Source organism: Loxodonta africana, chromosome 11, assembly GCF_030014295.1.
Source record: "Loxodonta africana isolate mLoxAfr1 chromosome 11, mLoxAfr1.hap2, whole genome shotgun sequence".
Lineage (NCBI taxonomy): Eukaryota > Metazoa > Chordata > Mammalia > Proboscidea > Elephantidae > Loxodonta > Loxodonta africana.
Window position 1 is genome coordinate 6,394,148 of NC_087352.1, and position 21,893 is coordinate 6,416,040.

General features: G+C 42.8%; 1 protein-coding gene across 1 annotated transcript in view; it reads left to right on the plus strand.

Moving 5' to 3' along the window:
* The first annotated feature begins 2,377 nt into the window (after positions 1-2,377).
* Positions 2,378-21,893, plus strand: part of LOC100677786 (cytochrome P450 2B11-like) — a 28,443-nt gene continuing 8,927 nt past the window's right edge. The window contains 5 exon segments of the mRNA XM_064293686.1: positions 2,378-2,477; positions 2,480-2,547; positions 15,351-15,513; positions 15,655-15,804; positions 16,994-17,154. Coding sequence (XP_064149756.1) covers positions 2,378-2,477; positions 2,480-2,547; positions 15,351-15,513; positions 15,655-15,804; positions 16,994-17,154 — 642 coding nt within the window.

The following is a 21,893-nucleotide window of genomic DNA, read 5'->3' on the forward strand; positions in this document are numbered from 1 at the left end:
CCCTCCTGATAACATGTCCAAATTATATGAGACAAAGTCTTGCCATCCTCCTTCTAAGAAGCATTCTGGCTGCACCTCTTCCAAGACAGATTTGTTGTTCTTTTGACAGTCCACGGTATATTCAATATTCATCGCCAACACCACAACTCAAAGGTGTCAATTCTTCTTCAGTCTTCTTTATTCATTGTCCAGCTTTTGCATGTATATGAGGTGATTTAAAACACCATGGCTTGTGTCAGGGGCACCTTAGTTCTTAAGGTGACGTCTTTGCTTTTTAACACTTTAAAGAGGTCTTTTGCAGCAGACTTGCCCATTGTAATGCATTATTTGATTTCTTGACGGATGCTTCCATGGGCGTTGATTGTGGATGCAAGTAAAATGAAATCCTTCACAATTTCAATTTTTTCTGTTTATGATGATATTGCTTATTGGTCCAGTTATGAGGATTTTTGTTTTCTTTACATTGAGGTGTAATCATACTGAAGGTTGTAGTCTTTGATCTTCATCAGTAAGTGCTTAAGTCCTCTTCACTTTCAGCAAGGCAAGGTTGTGTCATCTGTATACCGCATGTTGTTAAAGAGTCGCCCTCCAGCCCTGATGCCCCATTCTTTTTCTTATAGTCCAGTTTCTCAGATTATTTGCTCAGCACAGAAATTGAATAAGTATGGTGAAAGGATATAACCCTGATGCACACCTTTTCTGACTTTAAACCATGTAGTATCCCCTGTTCTGTTTGAATAACTGCCTCTTGATCTGTGCACAGGTTCTTCATAAGCACAACTAAGTGTTCTGGAATTCCCATTCTTCACAATGTTATGCATAGTTTGTTATGATCAACGCAGTCGAATGCCTTTACATAGTCAATAAAACACTGGTAAACATCTTTCTGGTATTCTCTGCTTTCAATTCAGCCAAGATCCATCTGACACCAGCAATGATATTCTTCATTCCATGTCCACTTCTGAATCTGGCTTGAATTTCTGGCAGTTCCATGTTGATGTCCTGCTGCAGCCACTTTTGAATGATGTTCAGCAAAATTTGACTTGTGTGTGATATTAATGATATTATTTGATAATTTCTGCATCCTGTTGGATCACCTTTCTTTGGAATGGGTGCAAATACGGAAAGCCAGGCCCAGACCAAGACATATTGGGCAAGTATGGAGTGGACTGACCCCTGCCAGGGTCTGGGTGGGCAAAAGGTCACAGTGATGATGGAAACAGACACAAGCCCAGTGGACAATCAAGCAAAGTGGACCCAGTCTCTGCACTCCTGCTGCTCAGACACTGAGACAGCTAGAGATAGCAGGAGAGACACACACACACAGATGGTGAACGAGGGTCAGAAAAATGGTCCAGCACTGTGAAGACAGAACTAGAGGCAGCGAGGAAACTGTCAAATCCTGGCCCCAGCGATCAAAGACAGAAGTACCTGATCACTCGACCTGCCAGGTCTCTGTCTCTCTCCACCTGGGCCCTCCATTTCTTTGTTTCACCACTTCGGTGTCTCTCACCCCTCCCACAGTTTCTTCCATCACTTTGGCTGTGGCTGTCAGAGGGGAGACTGGAGAGACAGACCCTAAGCATCTGCAGGCTGTACGAAGACAGGGGCCTGAGATGCACACACACACACGCACACACACAAGAAGCACACATAGACTCACACACAGGGACATACACCACCACCACCACGCAAATACATACCTTCCCGTATGAAACCATGCAGGCACATACAAACATGCACACAGATGCAAGCAGACACACACAACACAAACACACGCAAGTGCCCCTGGACTCACCCTCAGGAAGCCACACTGCCACTACCACCCAAATGCAAGTACACCTTTCCATCTAAAATCATATAAATGTATATGAGTCCATAGACATGCAAAATCATACACACAAGCACATCCAGACTCATACACAGAAAAACACACTTTTACTTGTGTGTAAATACTGACACAATTCACACAATTTCACAAAAATTGTGAAAGCACACACAGAGAGGCAAATAAGAATGGAAAAGTGCATGCAGGCATAACTATGCAAACACAGGCACAACCAAGTTGACTAGTGCATGCTCACCCAACCCTCCCCCAAAATAAACACACCCATGTTTTCATGTGGACCTTGGTCTCTCTGCCACAGGGCTCCTGCCACCTAGAGAAGGGGTAAAGGAGGAGGGAGTGGGCAAATCACCAGTCTGCCCAAGCAGGAAGTGTGGATCACCTAGCACCTCTTCTCAGTTGGCACTCCTGGACAATGATGCAAGGGGAGACTGGAACGAACAGCATTACATAACTGTGTGTGGAAGCAGGTTCAGATAAAAGTCCCAGCTCAAGACTGCAGTGAGGGTGGAAGACACTCAGACTAGGGCCATGGAGCTCAGCATCCTCCTCCTCCTGGCTCTTTTCACAGGCCTCTTACTTCTCCTGGCCAGGGGTCAACCAAGGGCCCAAGGCCACCTCCCACCAGGCCCGATCCTCTGCCTTTCTTGGGGAATCTTCTGCAGATGGACAGAAAAAATCTACTCAAATCCTTCCTGAAGGTGAGATCCAGATGGATGGGGTCAGAGGGTGGGCCTCAGTACTTGGGGATCACTTTAGGATCCTTAAGTAAGAGTGGGATATCCTCCCAGGCTAAGGGGTGGAGTGTGTGAAGGTTGATACGTAAGGTACATGAAGCTGAAGCATGGTGGATGGTGATCATTTTGTCAGAAGGCCTTTCTGCTCAATTGAAAGTGCATAGGCATTGCCCTTGGAGTAGGTAAATGGTTATGAAGGTGTCTGGGTGAGAGCCACAGGTGTAGCATATCACTCCTCCCCTCCTCCCTCTGTAGAGTTCCTGGGTGACTGCCTGCCACTTGTAGAGAGAGAAAAAGAGGAGAAGGCACCAAAGGCTGGCTCATGTCAGTGCTAGGGCAATGGGGAAGAGGGGTGGAGAGCAGAATGGGAAGGGAAGGACTACTGAGAGGCTGGGTATAGAGTGCTTATCAAGAAAGAACATAATGCACTATAATAGCAGCTGGCACTTGTGCAGGATTTAGTAGGTTCCCAATCACTACTTTCTACACATGATTTCATTTTTAATTACATATTTATTGATTGATAATGCAATTAACATCCATGAACCCGTCACTCCACAAGAGAACTACAATACTGACAGTAACTTCAGCTACCCTGTATTCCTCTGTCCCCTTCCACTTTGGCTACCACATTACTGAATCTTGGGTTTATCATCCCTTTAGTTTTTTTTTTTTTTTTTCCTGTAAATGTTTGGTAGAATTCCCCAGTGAAGTGATCTTGTCCTGGTTTTTCTTTGTGGGAAGTTTTTGATTACTGGTTCAATCTCTTCACTTGATATAGGCCTATTAAGAGTTTCTGTTTCTTCTTGAGTCAATTTAGGTAATTTGTGTTTCTAGGAGTTTGTCCATTTCATCTTGATTACCTAGTTGGATGGTATACACTTGTTCACAGTATTCTCCTATAAACCCTTTTTATTTCTCTTTGATCAGTAGTGATATCCCCACATTTCTGATTTTAGTTATTTGTCTTCTCTTTTTTTTTCTTTGTTAGTCTAGCTGAAGGTTTGTCCATTTTATTGATCTTTTCAGAGACTAAAGTTTGGTTTCGATGGTTCTATTTTTTTTTTCTATTTTTTATTTCATTTATTCTACTCTACCCTTTATTATTTTCTTCCTTCCTTTGCTTTTTAGAGAGAAATTTTTACCACATTTGTGGATGTCTCATGTGCATACTATTTAGATTTAGTTGTTTTCAATGTATCACAAGAGTGTTCTGCTGTTATATGATCTCATGGACTTAGTTTTTCACTCAGAATTATGTGGCTAGGATTCATCTGTATTTGGGCAGGAGTTCGTCATCAGACCTCCTTTACAACAACCCTGTGGCCTAGGTGAGGAGCTAACCCCATGTTAGAGATAAGGACTGTGAAAGGAAGACACCTGTCCACAGTTGCCCAGTTGGTAGGAGGTGAAGCAGCTGGGATCCGGTGGGAAGATATGCTTATCTCCAGTGTTCTCATAAACTAAAGCTGTTTAATAATTTTGGGATCAATAAATCCTTTGAGAATTTGGCTAAATCTATGACTCCTCCCCAAATATGCACTCACATTTGTGTATATAATTTTGAGGGTTCACAGGCCCCCTGAAGCTCTTCCAAGGACCCTCTAGGTTCCCCCCAACAGTCCTCCATTATCTTTGCATCTTTAAGAAGAGGGAAAGAGAGATAAATGATGGAATAAGATGGGGAAGTGGAACTGCCTCTCCACCATTCCCTGGTAAGTTCCCAAATCCTTTTAGAGCCAGACAGGTATGGATTCCAGTCTCAGATTCAACTCTTACCCACTGAGTCTCAGTTTTCTCTTTTGTAACCTGGGATGATGATATTACAAGCGAGTGCCTCACAAGGTTGCTGTGAGCGTTAGATAGGCTATTGCATTGAGCATGGTGTATGGTAGTGCTCATTAAATGGAACCTACTTTGATATACTTATTCACTCATTCAGTACTAATTAACTGAGCACCTTCTATGTGCCAGGATATATTGTTGGCATTGAGTACATGCCATCCTCATGTTGGAATTGGGTTGCTGTGGTTTTCCATCGACTTTAATCACAGGGCATTAAAGTACTAAGAGGCACCTTAAGGGATCTCCTGCATTCCAGACATACTGCTCTTTGCCTCCGTTATTTAATATCAGTCTGATTTCCTCTTGGTAATCAGGATCAATCACACAAGCCAATATGGTAACTCTTTTCTCTGCCTGTTGATCCAGAGGCATAAGGAGCCCAAGTGGCCAAGTGGCATTCTTAAGTTTCAGTTCAATAGAATTAGTGATGTGTCTCCAGGTGAGATCATTCCTCCCTTTGGAACTAAGACCTCTAGACATGCAGAACATAGGGTCAAGGGGACAGGAAGAAAGAAATTTGCAAGTGGGTCACTAGGGGTAATGTGGGTGGTGCCACTCCCATTTCCACCCCTTGATTCCTGGACCCATGAATCCTGGCTATGGGAGAAAGAGCTCCTCATACTGCATGCTGGTTTAGAGCATATACAGCTGCCTAGAAAACATAACCCAACGCTGGAAGTTATTGCTATATCACTGGTGCCATAATTGTGTCTTTAGAAGGCCATTCCATCATTCTATCAAACCACCTGTTTCAGGATGATGGGGAATATGGTAAGACCAGTAAATTCCATGTGCATGTGTCTGTTGCCATACTTCATTTGCTGTGAAGTGAGTCTCTTGTTCCAAGGCAATGCTGTGTGGGATACCATGACAGTGGATGAGGCATTCTGTAAGTCATCAGATGGTAGTTTGTCAGAAGCATTGCATGCAGGCAAGGTTAATTCATACCCAGAGCAAGTGTCTATTCCAATAAGAACATAATGCTGCCCTTTCATGATGGAAGCAGTCCAATGTAATCAACTTGCCTCCAGAGTGCTGGCTGATCACTTCAAGAGATGGTGCCATATTGGGGACTCATTGTTGATCTCAGCTGCTGGCCAATTGGGCACTCAGCAGTAGTTGTAGCCAAGTCAGCCTTGATGAGTGGAAATCCGTGTTGCTGAGCCCATGCATAACTTCCTTCCCTGCCACTATGACCACTTTGTTCATGAGCCCATTGAGCAATGACTAGAGTGGCTAGGGAAAGAGGATGACTGGTTTCTACAGAACATGTCATCCTGTCCACTTGATTGTTAAAATTCTCCTCTGCTGAGGTCACCCTTCAGTGAACATTCACATGAGACACAAATATCTTCAGTTCTTTGGCCCATTCAGAGAAGCCTATCAACATACCTCTTCCCTATACCTCCTTGTCTCCAATTTTCCAATCATGTTCCTTCCAAGTTGCTGACTGTATAGCCAAACCACTGGCCGCAGCCAATGAATCAGTATAAAATCACACATGTAGCCATTTCTCTTTCCAAGCAAAGTGAACAACCAGGTGCACTGTTTGAAGTCTGCCCCTTGGGAGAATTTCCCTTCACCACTGTCCTTCAGGGAGATCCCAGAAATAGACTGTAGTGCTGCTGCTGTTCACTTTCCAGTGGTGCCTGCGTATCACACAGAACCATCTGTAAACCAAGCACATCTCTTCCTCAGCCAGCTGATCACAAGGAACTCCCCATGAGACCACAGGTGCAGACAGGGAGATGCAAGGTAATGTGACAGAAGTGGAGACCATGCGAATTTGGGCCAGGTGCTCATGCAATTTACTTTTGCCTTCAGGTCCTGATTGGGCTCAATCTCATATATACCACTTCCATTTAATGATGGAGCACTTGCTGTGCACGTCCAACTTTACGGTTTTGTGGGTCAGACAACAGTCAGTTCATGATGGGCAACTCAGGCCACATGGTGACCTGGTGGCCCATGGTTAAGCATTCAGTCTTTACTAAGGCCCAGTAACAAGCAATATGCTGTTTCTCAAAAGGAGAAGAGTTATCTGCAGGGGATAGTAACGATTTGATTCAAAATCTTAAGCGTCTCTGCTGTGACTCACCAATAAGGGCCTATCAAAGACTCCAAACAGCATCTCTATCCGCCACTGACACTTCACGCACCATTGGATCAGCCAGATCATATGGCCCAAATGGCAGAGTTGCTTGCACAGCAACCTGAACCTGTTGCAGAGAATTCTCTTGTTCTGGGCCCCACTCAAAACTAGAAGCTTTTTGAGTCCCTTCATAAATAGGCTGGAGTAACATACCCAAATGAGGAATTCGTTGCCTCCAAAATCCAAAGAGACCAACTAGTCATTGTCTTCTTTTCAGTTGTGTGAGGGACCAGATGCAATAACTTACCTTTCACTTTAGAAGGAATATCTCACATGCCTGACACCACTGGACCCCTAGAATTTTCAATGAGGTAGAAAACACTGTAATTATTATTAGGTTAATTTCCAAGCCTCCAGCACTCAGATCCACCACATACCTGTCAGTTTGTCATACTGTGGTGTCTTGTGTGTTGCTGTGGTACTGGAAGATTTGTTACCGATATTTCAAATACCAGTAGGGTCACCCTCGGTGGATAGGTTTCAGCTGAGCATCCAGATAAGACAGACTAGGAAGAAGGACCTGACAGTCTACTTCTGAAAAAACTGGCTGGTGAGAACCTTACAGATACCAGCAGCACATTGTCTGATATAGTGCCAGAAGATGATCCCCCCTCAGGTTGGAAAGGGCTCAAAACACAACTGGTTAAAGTAGATGTGGATGTAATGATATGGATGGAGTCAAGCTTTCTGGGCCTTCATTTGCTGATGAGGCAACTCAAAATGAGAAGAAACAGCTGCAAACATCCATTAGTAATTGAAATACAGAATGTATGAAGTATGAATCTAGCAAAATTAGAAGTTGTCAAAAATGAAACGGGATGCATAAAGATCAATATCCTAGGCCTTAGTGAGCTGAAAATGACTGGTATTGGTCATTTTTAATCTGACATTCATATGGTCTACTATGCTGGGAATCACAAACTGAAGAGGAATGGTATTGCATTCAGCGTCAAAAAGAACGTTTCAAGATCTGTCACTGATAGGATAATATACATATTTTTTTACAAGGAAGACCAATTAATACAAATATTATTCAAGTTTACACACCAACCACTAAGTCCAAAGATGAAGAAATTGAAGATTTTTTACCAACTGCAGCAGTCTGAAATTGATTGAACATACAATCAGGATGCACTGATAATTACTGGTGATTGTAACACGAAAGTTGAAAACAAACAAGAAGGGTTGATAGTTGGAAAACCTGGCATTGGTGATAGAAATGATGCTGGAGATTTCATGACAGAATTTTGCAAGACCAAAGACTTCTTCATTGCAAATACCTTTTCTCAACTACATAAATGGCGACTACACTTGTGGACCTCACCAGATGGAATACATAGGAATCAAATCCGCTACAACTGTGAAAAGAGACAATGGAAAAGCTCAATATCGTCAGTCAGAAAAAGATCAGGGGCTGACTGCAGAACAGACCATCAATTGCTCATATGCAAGTTCAAGTCGAAGGTGAACAAAATTAGAACAAGTCCACGAAAGCCAAAGCACAACCTTGACTATGTTCCACCTGAATTTAGAGACATCCCAAGAATAGATTTGATCAAAGACCAGACGAGTTGTGGAATGACATCAAGGACATTAAGGACACGAAGAAAGCAAGGGACCATTAAAAAAGACAGGAAAGAAAGAAAAGACCAAAATGAATGTCAGAAGAGACTCTGAAACTTGTTCTTGAACATAGAGTATCAAAAGCAAAAGGAAGAAAGGACGAAGTAAAGGAATAGACGATTTCAAAGAGCAGCTAGAGAAAACAAAGTAAAGTATTACAATGAAATGTGCAAAGACGTAGAGATAAAAAACCAAAAGGGAAGAACACACTCAGCATTTCTCAAGCTGAAAGAACTGAAGAGAACATTCAAGCCTTGAGTTGCAATACTGAGGAATTCTACAGGGAAAATATTAAATGACGAAGGAAGCATCAAAAGAAGATGGAAGAAAGGCACGGAGTCAGTATACCAAAAAGAATTTGTCAATGTCCAACCACGTCAGGAGGTATTACATGATTAAGAACCAGTGGTACTGAAGGAAGAGGTCCAAGCTGCACTGAAAGCATTGCTGAAAAACAAGGCTTCAGGAACTATAGAATACCAATTGAGATGCTTCCGCAAATGGATGCAGCACTGAAAGCACTCACGCATCTATGCCAAGTAATTTGGAAGACAGTTTCCTGGCCAATGGACTGGAAGAGATCCATATTTGTACCCATCACAGAGAAAAGTGATTCAACAGAATGCAGAAATTATGGAGCAATATCAGTAATATCACATGCAAGTAAAATTTTGCTGAAGATCATTCAAAAGCCGTTGAAGCCATACATCAACAGGGAACAGCCAGAAATTCAAGTCGGTTCAGAAGAGGATGAGTTAAAAGGGATATCACTGCTGATGTCAGATGAATCTTGGCTGAAAGCAAGGCATTTATTTGTGTTTTATTTTCTATGTAACAGCTTCCGACTGTATGGATCATAAAAAATTATGGATAAATTGCGAAGAATGTGAATTCCAGAATGCTTAATTGTGCTCATGAGGAACCTCTACTTAAACCAAGACACAGTCATTTGAACAGAACAAGAGGATACTGCATGGTTTAAAGTCAAGAAAGGTGTGTGTCAGGGTGGTATCCTTTCACCATACTTATTCAATCTGTACACTGAGCAAATAATCCAAGAAACTGGACTATATGAAGAAGAACACAGCATCAGTACTGAAGAAAGACTCGTTAACAACCTATGACATGCAGATGATACTACCCTCCTTGCTGAAAGTGAAGCACTTAATGATGAAGATAAAGGACCACAGCCTTCAGTATGAATTACACCTCAACATAAAGAAAACAAAACTCCTCACAACTGGACCAATAAGCAGAATCATAATAAAGATAGAAAAGATTGAAGTTGTCAAGAATTTCATTTTACTTGGATCCACAATCAACACCCATGGAAACAGCAGTCAAGAAATCAAATGACGCATTGCATTGGGCAAATCTGCCCCAAAAGACCTCTTTAAAGTGTTGAAAAACAAAGATGTCACTTTAAGGAATAAAGTGCACCTGATCCAAGCCGTCGTGTTTTCAATCACCTCATATGCATGTGAAAGCTGGACAATGAATAAGGAAGACCCAAGAAGAATTGATGCCTTTGAGTTATGGTATTGGCGAAGAATACTGAATACACCACGGACTGCCAGAAGAACGAACAAATCTGTCTTGGAAGAAGTATAGCCAGAACTCTCCTTAGACGCAAGGATGGGAGTCTTCGTCTCACATGCCTTGGACCTATTATCAGGAGGGACCAGCCCCTGGAGAAGGACATCATATTTGGCAAAGTAGAGGGTCAATGAATAAGAGGAAGACCCTCAACGAGATGGATTGACACAATAACTGAAATGGTGGGCTCAAGCATAACAATGATTGTGAGGGTGGCCCAGGACCAGGCAGAGTTTTGTTCTGTTGTATACAGGGTCACTGTGGGTTGGAACCAACACGATGGCACCCAACAACAAGAAGCACAAAAATGTTTTACCAATAAGTTCAGAGTTAATTACACTTCTTCCTTACCAGGTCCAATCAGCATAACATCATCAATGCAATGGACCAGTGTAATGGATCTTCTTGTGTAAGGGAAAGGTGACAAAGTCCCTGTGGACCAAATTATGACATTGGACTGAAAAGTTGATGTAGCCCTGAGGTAAGCAAGTGAAAATGTATTTCTGGCTTTACCAACGAAGGCAAACAGCTTCTGGTCATCCTTCAAAACAGATATGGAGAAAAAGGCCTTATGCAGATCAATAGCTGCATAACAGGTATCAGGAGATGTTTTAATTTGCTGAAGCAATGAAACCACATTTGGAACAGCAGCTACAATTGGGGTTACCACCTGGTTATGTTTTCGATAATTCACTGTCATTCTCCAAAATCCACCTGCTTTTTGCACAGGCCAAATAAGTAAGTCGAATTGAGGTTATGGTGGGAATCACCACCCCTGCATCCTTCAAGTCCTTGATGGTGGCAGTAATCTCTGCAATCCCTCCAGGAATGCACCATTGCTTTTGGTTTACTATTTTCCTAGGTAGGGGCAGTTCTAATGGCTTCCACTGGCTTTTCTTACCATAATAGCCCTCACTCCACTTCTCAGGAATCCAATATGGGCATTCTGCCAGTTGCTGAGTATATTCCAATTATGCATTCTGGAACTGGGGAAATCACTACAGGATGGGTTCAGGGAAACACTGGACCAACTGTGAGACAGACGTGAGCTAAGATTCTGTTAATAACCTGACCCCCATATGCCCCTACTCTGACTGGTGGGCCCCAGTGATGTTTTGGGTCTCCTGGAATTAGTGTCAGTTCAGAGCCAGTAACCAGTAATCCCTGAAAAGTGTGATTATTTCCTTTTCCCCAATGAACAGTCACTCTAGTAAAAGGCCATAAATCCCTTTGGGGAAGTCTGGGAGAAAGATTAATAGTATAAATTTTTGGCAGAGTATTGGAGTCCTTCTTAAAGGGGACCCAGCCTCCCCTTCATCCAAGGGGTCCTGGGTCTACAAATTGCTCAAGTCTAGGAACTGGTTGAGGGGCCATGACTCTTTACTCTGGTATTTGAGTCAGACTGCTGTTCACTTGACCTAGAATCCACCCACTTGTACAGATCAAGTAAATATTTAGCAGATTTTCCTATCTATTAACTCCTTGGTACACCATGACTAAGTAGCCAACGGCATAAGTCCGTACAAGTCAAAATATTCTGATTACTGCTTTGTCTTTGCTGTCCACTGTGGTAACCAAGCTCACTGTGTCTTTGTCATTTGAGTACTGCCACTTAGCCCCTACTACCATGGGGTCCAAACAAACCCATTGTAGTTAGGTGTCTTAGGGCAGTTCCCACTGTCAAATCTGACTTACTTAAAATAGTAATCACAGCAGTCTTCAAGGATGCTGGGGCTCCCTTCACAAATTTTTTCCTCACAGTTGTGGTAAAAGGCGTGTCTTCTGGGCACTCCATGTGTGGGTCTGTGGGTCTAACCTGACAAATCCACTCTAACATGCCAATTTCCCTAAATCTTTGGATGCCTTCTTCTGCAGAATACCAAAGTAAGTCTAGTACTTCAACTTGATTTAGTGCAGGCCACCATGTAATCCATGCTTCAGTGACCCAAACAAAGACACTATTAGATTCTTTCCTAACCTCTCAAGCTGAAACACTGAGTGAAGAATCTGTGCTTAGTGGGTCCGTATTAATAAACTAAGACTGATCCATCTTTATGTTCCTTGCACCATTATCCCACACCCTTAAGAGCCATTCCCACACTTATTCCCTAGGTTTTTGTTTGTACATACATATAAATATTTGTACATATTTGAAAACTCATTCATTTGGAGTACAACGTATCTCTTCCTGTATCACACTTTGTACTTCACCTTTTGGGGCTCAATGGGACTTAAGTCTACTTCTAGGTCTAGAAGACAAAATTGGTGATGAAGATGTGTTTTTAGAACATTCATTTTTGTCTTGTAAGGCATCTGCCTCAGCCAGTGCCCCAGGTAATGACTAAGAGAAAGCCTCCTCAGACACAGATGGGGGTGGAGGGCTAATGGTTTTACTAATGGTTTTACTGGGGAAGGTGGCTTTGGAAACAAAGATGGAGTAATCTCTTCAGATGGGAGTGAGAGGACTGGTTCTGTTGGCAGGAGTGATTCGACAGAATTTAGGAGCTCAGTGTCCCCAACTTCCTGATTATTTACCCATATGTCCCCATAACAAGCTTTGGGATCCCATTTCTTCCCAATCAATGCCCTCAATTTAACTCCAGACACCACTTGAGGTTGGAAATTGAGTTAGCGTTGTAATTCAGCCACTCTTATGATAAGACTCTGCATTTGATTTTTGGCAATATCAGCTCCGTTACCACAAGAAATAAGGCTTTTTTTTCAAGGCACAAGTAGAAACTTTGAGGTTGTTTATGTGGCACTTGAGCTTTGACTCTGAAGCCCTGAGCTCATCTCTCTTTCACCAGTTTGCCTAGCGAAAGCAGGACCAACCAACGAGCTTCCTGATACTTCTTGTCATGACAAATTTGTAGAAAGGTATCAAACATGCAAGCACCCAGAGCCTCACCTCTCATCAATACCTGTTCTATTGGTTATTGGTGGTGATATTTTGCATATTTGTATTGTTACCTCATGCCTTAGATTAGCAGTGGCTTCTTTACTACTGTGAGCAGAATCATCAGTATCTTTAAGACTAACCAGGTTTGAGAACCAATTTAGAAAACTCATGCTTACAATTGTGTTTCTCTAGAGCCATACTTTCTATCAAATGTCTTAGGCTGGTTGCTCCAGAGAAGCAAAACCAGTACAGCATATAAGTATTTATACAGAGATTTATATCAAGGAAATGCCTCACGCGGTTGTAGAGGCTGGAACATCACACCTCCATGGGTCAGGCTGGAGGCTTCTCCTGATGCTTGGCGAAACCAATATCAGCAGGTCAGACAGCAGGGCTCTTTCACACAGGCTGGGAAGAACGACAAATCCCAAGATAGGCAGGCAATACAGCAAGTAAGCTCCTAGCTCAAGGCCCAAGAACCACAGGCCAAAGAACAGGAGCAAGCTGCAGGATTCAAAGTGAGCAAAAGCCCACGAGTCTTGCCAGAACGGCCACTTACATTCAAAGCAGACTGCACCCCCTAGGAAACTCCCTTTTAACTGATTGGTTACTCACAGCAAATCCCATCATGGAAGTGATCACATTATATCAAATCTCATCATGGAAGTGATCACATCATCATATGACTGCCAAACCACTGAGAATCATGGCCCAGCCAAGTTGACACACCACCTTAATCATCACAGTTGTTACAATCATGAGCATTCTACTGAGAGAGACAGATAAACAAAAAAAGAAGTAAGGGAATACTAAGCAGGTAAGAGTTATGATTAAAATAAAGCAGATTATCTTTTAGAAAGTAGTGGGAGCTACTTTAGATTGAGTTATCAAGGAACAACTCAGTCTTGCTGAGACCTTGAATGGTGCAGATGAAGTCTATTTCTGAGACCTTGAATGGTACAGATGAAGGGCACTAGATAGAGACAGGTGTCCTTGCAAAAACTCTGAAACCAAAGCAAGCTCAGCATTTTGGAGCAACAACGGGGGCTGGATTTGAGACTGAGGAAATGAGCAGGAAAGGAACTCAGAGAGGTAATGGGGCCAGGTCACACAGGGCCATGTGGCCCAGGGTAGAGACCTCAGATTTTATTTTAGTGCATGGCAGCAATGGAGCATGTGGAGCAGGTTAGGGATATTGACTAACTTATATTTTAAGTTAGGATGGTGAAGGACTGGGCAGTGTTTCATTCTGTTGTGCATGGGGTCGCTATGAGTTGGAGACAACTTGATAGCACCTAACAACAATGACATCTTAATAAGATTACTCTGGCTTCAGGGAATGAAATGATTGTAAACAAGAATGGAAGCAGGGAGACCAATGAGAAAGCTATGCAGAAATCAATGCGAGATATTTTTAAGTAAATGTAAAAATTTTTATAAGTATATTTTTATAGAAGTTTAACATCTCCTAAAAATTATACAACTCATATGTGCACAACTCAATGAATAGTCACAAACTGAACACAGCCATGTGATTGACACATACAGCAATAAAGAGAACACGGTGCACTCACAACCCCTTCTAGTCACTATCCTGACACTATAGTTTTGCCTGTTTTTGAACTTCATAGAAATAGAATTAGAAAGTATGGACTCTTTTGTGTCTCACTGCCTTCACTCAACATTATGTCCATGAGGTTCATCCGTGTTGTTGTATATAGCAGTTTATTCTTTTTCTATGCTGTATAGTATTCCCTTGGGTGAGTATATCACTTTATGCATTGATTCCACATCTATGCTGATGGGCATTTTAATAATAAGGCTTCTATAACTATCCTTGCTCCTTTTTTTGGCGACCATATGTACATGTTTCCATTGGGCATGCATCTAGGAATGAAATTGCTGGATCGTTGAGTATGCATATATCTATTTAGCTTTGGTAAATACCATCAAGCACTTTCCCAATCAGATGTACTGATAGGATTTTTCATATTTCATGATCACCCCCAGAAGACTGTACGTTCCCTCCTTTTCTACAAAGTGGGTGGTTCAGGGCCGTTTTCTGCAGGATTTGTCAGCAGGCAGATAGCAGGTTGGGTCACAAGAAAGATGGTTTTTTAGTTGTGATGCTAGGGAGATACAGTCAGCCTCAAGGATATGGGCAGGAGTGATCTTAGAAATACTTAACCGACTGTATTACTTCAGGCATCAACCAATCACAGCAGACCCTGGCTGCTCAAAGGTTAACCCTTTAGTTGCTGGGTCCTAAGGAGGTCTCGTGGGTCCTGAGAAGGGGGAAGAGCCTCCAAGGGAGGAGCGTCGTGGGGCAGTGACTCATTATCAACTTATATAAGTGTTTTCATGGTTTAGGGGTCCCTGGGTGGTGCAAATGGTTCACACTCTTGGCTGCTAACTGAAACGTTGGAGGTTCAAATCCACCCAGAGGCACCTTAGAAGAAAGGCCTGTTGATGTAATTCCAAAAAATCAGCCATTGAAAACCCTGTGGAGCACAGTTCTACTCTGACACACATTGGGTCACTGTGAGTCAGAACTGACTCTATAGCAACTGTTTTTGTTTTGTTTTGTTTTGTTTATGGCTATAGAGGTGCATACTGACTAATCAGCAAATCTGGTGTGGATATGCTTGGCAGCTCCAAGAGAAATACGGAGATGTGTTCACGGTGTACCTGGGGCAGAGGACTGTGGTCATTCTGTGTGGGACAGAGGCCATTCGCGAGGCCCTGGTGGACCAGGCTGATGCCTTCTCTGGCCGGGCGAAAATTGCATCCCTTGAGCAATCCTTCCAGGGATATGGTGAGGGCCTCAAGGGCACTGAGGGGAGGAGGGGGGAATGAGAATCGGGAAAGATGAATCTGGGAAGGGAAGACAAGGGATGAAGAGGGGCTCAGCTTCTTCCAAATCCCTCTGCAACCCAAGCCTCTCCCACATCCCCAGGTGTCATCTTTGCCAATGGGAATCGCTGGAAGACCCTACGACGATTCTCCCTGGCCACCATGAGGGATTTCGGGATGGGAAAGCGGAGTGTGGAGGAGCGGATCCAGGAGGAGGCTCAGTGTCTCGTGGAGGAGCTACAGAAATCCCAGGGTGAGCCCTGGAGAAAGAGACGGGTAGGGAAGAAAGACAGAGAAACAGAGAGAGTTGTGAAGTGCATAGCAATAGAAAGAGATGTTTGCCTGGGCAGATAAAAAGAGGTAGAGATAAAGAAAGATGGAGACCAAGAGACTATCAGATAGAGAGACAGAGAGAAAGGAATAGAGTGTAAAGGGGTAAAAGTGGTAGGAGAACTATTGTATAATCCCACTTACATGAAATATCTAGAATAAACAAGTGTATATAAACAAAGTTTATTAGTGGTCACCAGGGGCAGGCAGAGGGAGGGGAAAGGAGAACTCAATGCTTAGAGGACACTGAGGTTTGTTTAGTGTGATGGAAAAATTTGAGAAGAGATGTGGGTGATAGTTGAACAACATGATGAGCACAAATTAATGTCACTCAACTGTACATGTGAAGAATGTTAAAATGGCAACTGTTTTGTTACCAAAATTAAAAAAAAAAAAAAAATACTTGACAGAAAAAGCTCAAGAAAAGGTCTACAGAGAGAAATAAGGGAAGACAGATAAGGTGATACCCAGACAGAGAGAGGCTGCACCAACTGGATGTTCTTGGGTTCCCAGCCCACAACCATACACTTCAACCAGGAACAGGGCAGAACCTGGCCAATAGAGGCATCAACAGACAAGTGAAGACTGGAGCACCCTAGAGGTGGGAAAAAGAAGATGAAGGTAGAGTGACAGACAGGGATAGAGCGGTCAGGTCTTTTTAATTTGTACAAGCAATCAACTGAACACCTACTTTGTGTCACCCTCTGGCCCTGAGACTCCACTATTCACAGAGCTGGGAAGAGGTTCACAGAGCTGAGATCTCCAAGGAGGTGAAGGGTAAGGACCAACAGCAAAGATTCTGTCACCAGGTTGTGTAGGTCTGAATGCTGGCCCCAGCAATTAGTAACTGAGCAACCTTGGTCAAATGTCTTACCCTCTCTGTCTGCCCATTTATAAAATGGAGATATTTGTAGAACTGAGTCTTTGCCACAGGTTGTAGTGAGAATTAAGCAGTTAGAATAGGGCCGGGCACAAGATAAGACCTAGTGTTAGATGTTATTGTTATCATTCCTGAGTGGTGGAGGACAGTTACACAGAGATAGGGCAGCAACAAAATGCCCGCCCCTCATCCCTGAATTCCTGTCCCCTGACTTGCCCTCTCCTCCTCCTAGGAACCCTCATGGACCCCACCTTCTTCTTCCATGCCATCACCGCCAACATCATCCGCTCCATTGTCTTTGGAGAACGCTTTGCCTACAAAGATCCCGAGTTTCTGCGGCTGCTGGATTTGTTCTACCATACCTTTGGGCTTATCAGCTCCACCTACAGCCAGGTCAGGGATCTGTTGAGGGAGGGTGGGGATGGGGAGATCATCCAGGGCAGGGAGAGGAGTGATCTCCTTTTAGGGCCCAGAAATGTAGTGTAGGGCTGGGAGATGGGCTGAGATAACACAGACAGAGAGACATCGTGGCCTAGAGAGAGGGAGAGACTATAGGGCAGGGAATGAGAGGTTAAGAGGAAGAAAGGGGAGATACGGAGGAGGTAGAAACAGAGAGAGGTAGAATCAGAGAGAAAAAAACAATTGCAGTGGAGTCAACACCAACTCGCGTCGACCCCCTATGTGTCACAGTAAAAATGTGCACCATTTCGGTGTACGATTTTTCAGAAGTAGATCACTAGGACTTTTTTTTGAGGCACCTCTGGGTGGACTTATACTTCCAACTTTTTGGATAGCAGTCATGGTTAACATGTGTACAAGTACAGTAGAGTAGAGGGTCAGCAAAAAAGAGGAAGACCTTCAATAAGATGAATTGACACAGTAGCTGAAACAATGGGTTCAAGCTTAAGAGTTATGAGGGTGTTGCAGGACCAGGAGTGTTTCGTTCTGTTGTACATAGATAGGGTCGCTGAGTCTGAACTGACTAGAAGGCACCTAATAACAACAACCACCACCCAAGGACTCCTAAAACAGTTGCAGTTTGAGTCAGTTCTAACTCATGGTGACCTCTTGTGTGTCAGCACATAATTGTGCTCCACTTAGTGTTCAGTGGCGGATTTTTCAGAAGTAGATTGCCAGATTTTTCTTCTGAGGTACCTCTGGGTGGACTTGAACCACCAATCTTTTGGTTAGTAGCTAAGCAGAGGTAGAGAGAGAGATACTAAAAACTAAGAGGGCTTGGAAGAGAGAGAAGAGAAAATGAGAGAAGACAGAAAGCAAGACAAAGAAGGGCAGAGATTAAGAGATTCTGAGAGACAGAGTTGAAAAGAATGAGAGAGAGAATGAATCAGATTTTCAGAGTCTCTACTCATCTGACCTCCCTCTTACTCTGAATCTTTGCCTCTCTGTCTTTGGCAAAGCCTTTCCCTTACCTGAAGAAAGTTAAGGATACACGAAAATAAGGAAACCCATTTCTTCATTTGCTTCCCATTACTTTCTCCCTCTTTCTGTTGTTGCTTTTTTTTTTTAAATCTCCCCTACCCCCAGTTTATAAAGTGGTATGCTCCTCATTTAGAACAATATACCAAAATTTCTCTTTATTGACTAACCTGGAAATACATCCATTGTGTATTAAAAAAATTAAATTGTGTTTAGCTAGCACTGAGTTTATGTTTATAGGGATGGAAAACAGGGGAAATGATATTGGTGATGGTTGCACAACGTGATCAGTGCAGTTGGTTTTATTGAACTGTATAAGTGACAAATGTTGAATTGGCAAATGCGTTATCTTTATTTTCTACAACAATAAAAAAAATTAAACTGCACAGCATGCATAGCTATAGTTCTTAACCAGGAGTGTATATCAGGTTCATGTATGGAACTGTCACAAATACATACTTCCACGACCTCCTACTGGGGACCCCCACACATCTGTCAGTTTGTCATACTGAATATTGAATATACCATGGACTGCCAAAAGAACGAACAAATGTGTCTTGGAGGAAGGATGACCAGAACGCTCCTTAGAAACAAGGATGGCGAGACTACGTCTCACATACTTCAGACATGTTATCAGGGGGGATCAGTCCCTGGAGAAGGATTTCATGCTTGGTAAAGTAGATGGTCCACAAAAAAGAGGAAAACCCTCAACAAGATGGACTGACACAGTGGCTGCAACAATGGGCTTAAGCATAACAACGATTGTGAGGATGGTGTGGGACTGGGCAATGTTTAGTTCTGTTGTACATAGGGTTGCTATGAGTCAGAACCAACTCAACAGCACCTAATAATAACATACCTACTGGGGGCTCTGATCCAGCAAGTCTGGGATGAGGTCCAGGTTGAGTACCTAAGACAAGCACAATAGGTGATTCCAATGGGCTCCTCCCACTGAGAACATAAAGAGAAAGACAGAAAAGTCTGGAAGGTGACCTATCAAATGGTTAACAATGATTATCTCTAAAAGGACATATTATGGACGAATTTTACACCTTACTGTATACATTTCCACATTTTTGAGCAATTATTAGCAATTACATTTGTCATCAGGTAAAGCAGTAGAAATATGCTCCAAAATAAATAAATAGTTCTGGATGCAGAGCCAACATGGCACTATAGACAGAAACACCACACTGTCCCTCCACCACAAAGACTCAAAAAACTATGTAAAGCAGAGACAAACTTCAATCTTGGAACCCTAATTGTCAAATGAAGAGATAAAAAAACTCAACCAAGCACCAAATGGAATAAGAAACTGACAGAACAGAGTAAGGAAAGATACAAGTGGAGATCACCTATCACCTAATGCAGAACAGATTCACCATCTTGGACTCCCGTTGATCGGCGGGCAGGGAGTATGGGAAAGCAGCTTCACGGAGCCCCCAGCAGGAGACGGAGCACCTGGTAAACAGTGATATGTGCTTTCCATTCCCCACCCCCCTTCTTCCCCATGTCCAGTATCCACAGCTTCCCAGCCGTCCTAGGGACTGAGTCCCAGGAAGCACTGGCTCTTTGCCACTTGGATTCACCTTGCCCACACAGGCTGGCTCCTTCAGTGCCATTTCAATGTTGCTGATGTCACTTTTTTTGGCTTCTTTTGGTTTCTTCCCTGCCTCTCATTCCTCTGCTTCCTTTCTCTTGAACACCTGGTTCCATGTGCCACCTTTACTTCTTGACAGGCTGTGAAGCACCACTCAGCTGGGGAGCTGCTTCCTTGGTCCACGCCACCATGCTGGTGAGATCCCCTTGGCCTTTTGTTTATTTGTTTTTTTGTTTTGTTTTCTTTTTTTGTTTGTTTTCTTTTTTCTTTTGCAGCTTGGGAGCCCCTTCTAGACGGGCTGTACTGCACAGCATGGGAGTTACTGGCCCTGTCTGTGCAGCCATGCCAGTGGGATCCCTGGGGGCATTTCATCTTCTATTTATTTTTTTCTTTTTGTCTTTCTTCATTTCTCAGTTCCTCATCTCTCTCTACTTACCTTCTTTTCCTGCCTCCTGAATAATTGGTGTTGTGTGACACCTCTGCCCCTTATAGCCAGACTATAGTGTGTGGTTTGGGAGTCACTTGCCCAGTCTGTGCAGCCAAGCCACTGGGATCACTGGGGGCCTTTCTTTTTTATTTATGTTTTCTTTTATCTTTTCCTTTTTGTTTTTCTTGTTTTCTCAGTTTCTCATCTCTCTCTGCTTTCCGTCTTTTCCTGTCTCCTGAATACCTGGCACTCTGTGCCATCTCCACCTCTTCTAGATATGCTGTGCCCCGAGGCCTGGGAGCCACTTCCCTGGCCTTTGGTGGGGTCCCTGGGGTCTTTTAATTAATTAATTAATCTACCTTTTTCTTTTTTCCTTTTTGTTTTTCTTCATTTCTCAGTTTTTCTCATCTCTCCACTCCAACAGCAAGCTCCCTCAGCACTTTTTTTGTTTGTTTTTTGGCTCCTGTTTCTCTCTCCCCCTCTCTTCTTTCCCATACCTATTTTAGCTCCACACATCACAACCTCCCCCTTCCCTCCCACCTATCTGCACCATGTGCTGAACATCTCACCCCCGGGCAGCACAGGCATGGCCTATGAGAACCTGCCCTGCACTGACTCCCAGTCCATCTTGTCGGCCCCAGGACATGCCACAAACAATGAATCCAAACCCCTTACCTTCAGCTGCACCTGCCCTGCTGCACCATAGCTGACTGGCCCTGCCCATTGGACAAGGAGATGAAAAGTATCGTTCCCAGAGATGAGCAAACAACAAAGAATACACAGCCCACCTGCCCAGACATAACCAAATAAAACAAAAAAAGCAGGATGAAACAAAAAAAAATCTACAAACAATAAACGAAGAAAATAACTACTGAATGTCCCAAAGACAGTAGACAATATCAAAACATATTTAAAAAAAAAAAAAACAGGACAGGATGGTTCCAGTAGGTGTTCAAAATAAAACACCAGATGACTTTCCAATAGGAGAAAAGGCACTAGAACTACCGGATAGGGAATTCAAATCTCTAACATTCAGAGCTATCCAAGAGTTGAAGGACAAAGCAGACAAAAATGAGGAAAAATAGACAAATTCATGGAAAAGGCAAAGTCATGGAAAATACAGACCAAAAAATGGAATAATTCAGGAAAATAATACAGGAACAAAATATCAAAATAAATTCACAACTAGAAATCATACAAAAACAACAATTACAAATTCAAAAAATAAACAACAAGATTTCAGAAACAGTTTCATAGAAGGTCTGAGGAGCAGGTTTGAAATAATGGAAAACAGGATCAGTGAAATTAAAGACAAATCCTTGAATACAACTGTTTGAGGAAAAATCAGAAAAAAAAGAATGAAGAAACCCTGAGAATTACGTGAGATATAATCAAAAGCAAAAATTTGCGAGTGATCAGAGTTCCAGAACAGGGGGAGAAAACAGAAAATACAGAAAGGATCATTGAAGAATTGCTGACAGAAAACTTCCCTAATATCATGAAAGATGAAAAGCTGACCATCCAAGTTCGATGAACCCCATATAAGATAGACCCCGAAAGAAAATCACCAAGACATATCATAACTACACTCGCTAAAACCAAAGACAAAGAAAGGAGCCTAAGAGCAGCTTGAGAAAAACAAAAAGTCACATACAAAGGGGAAACAAT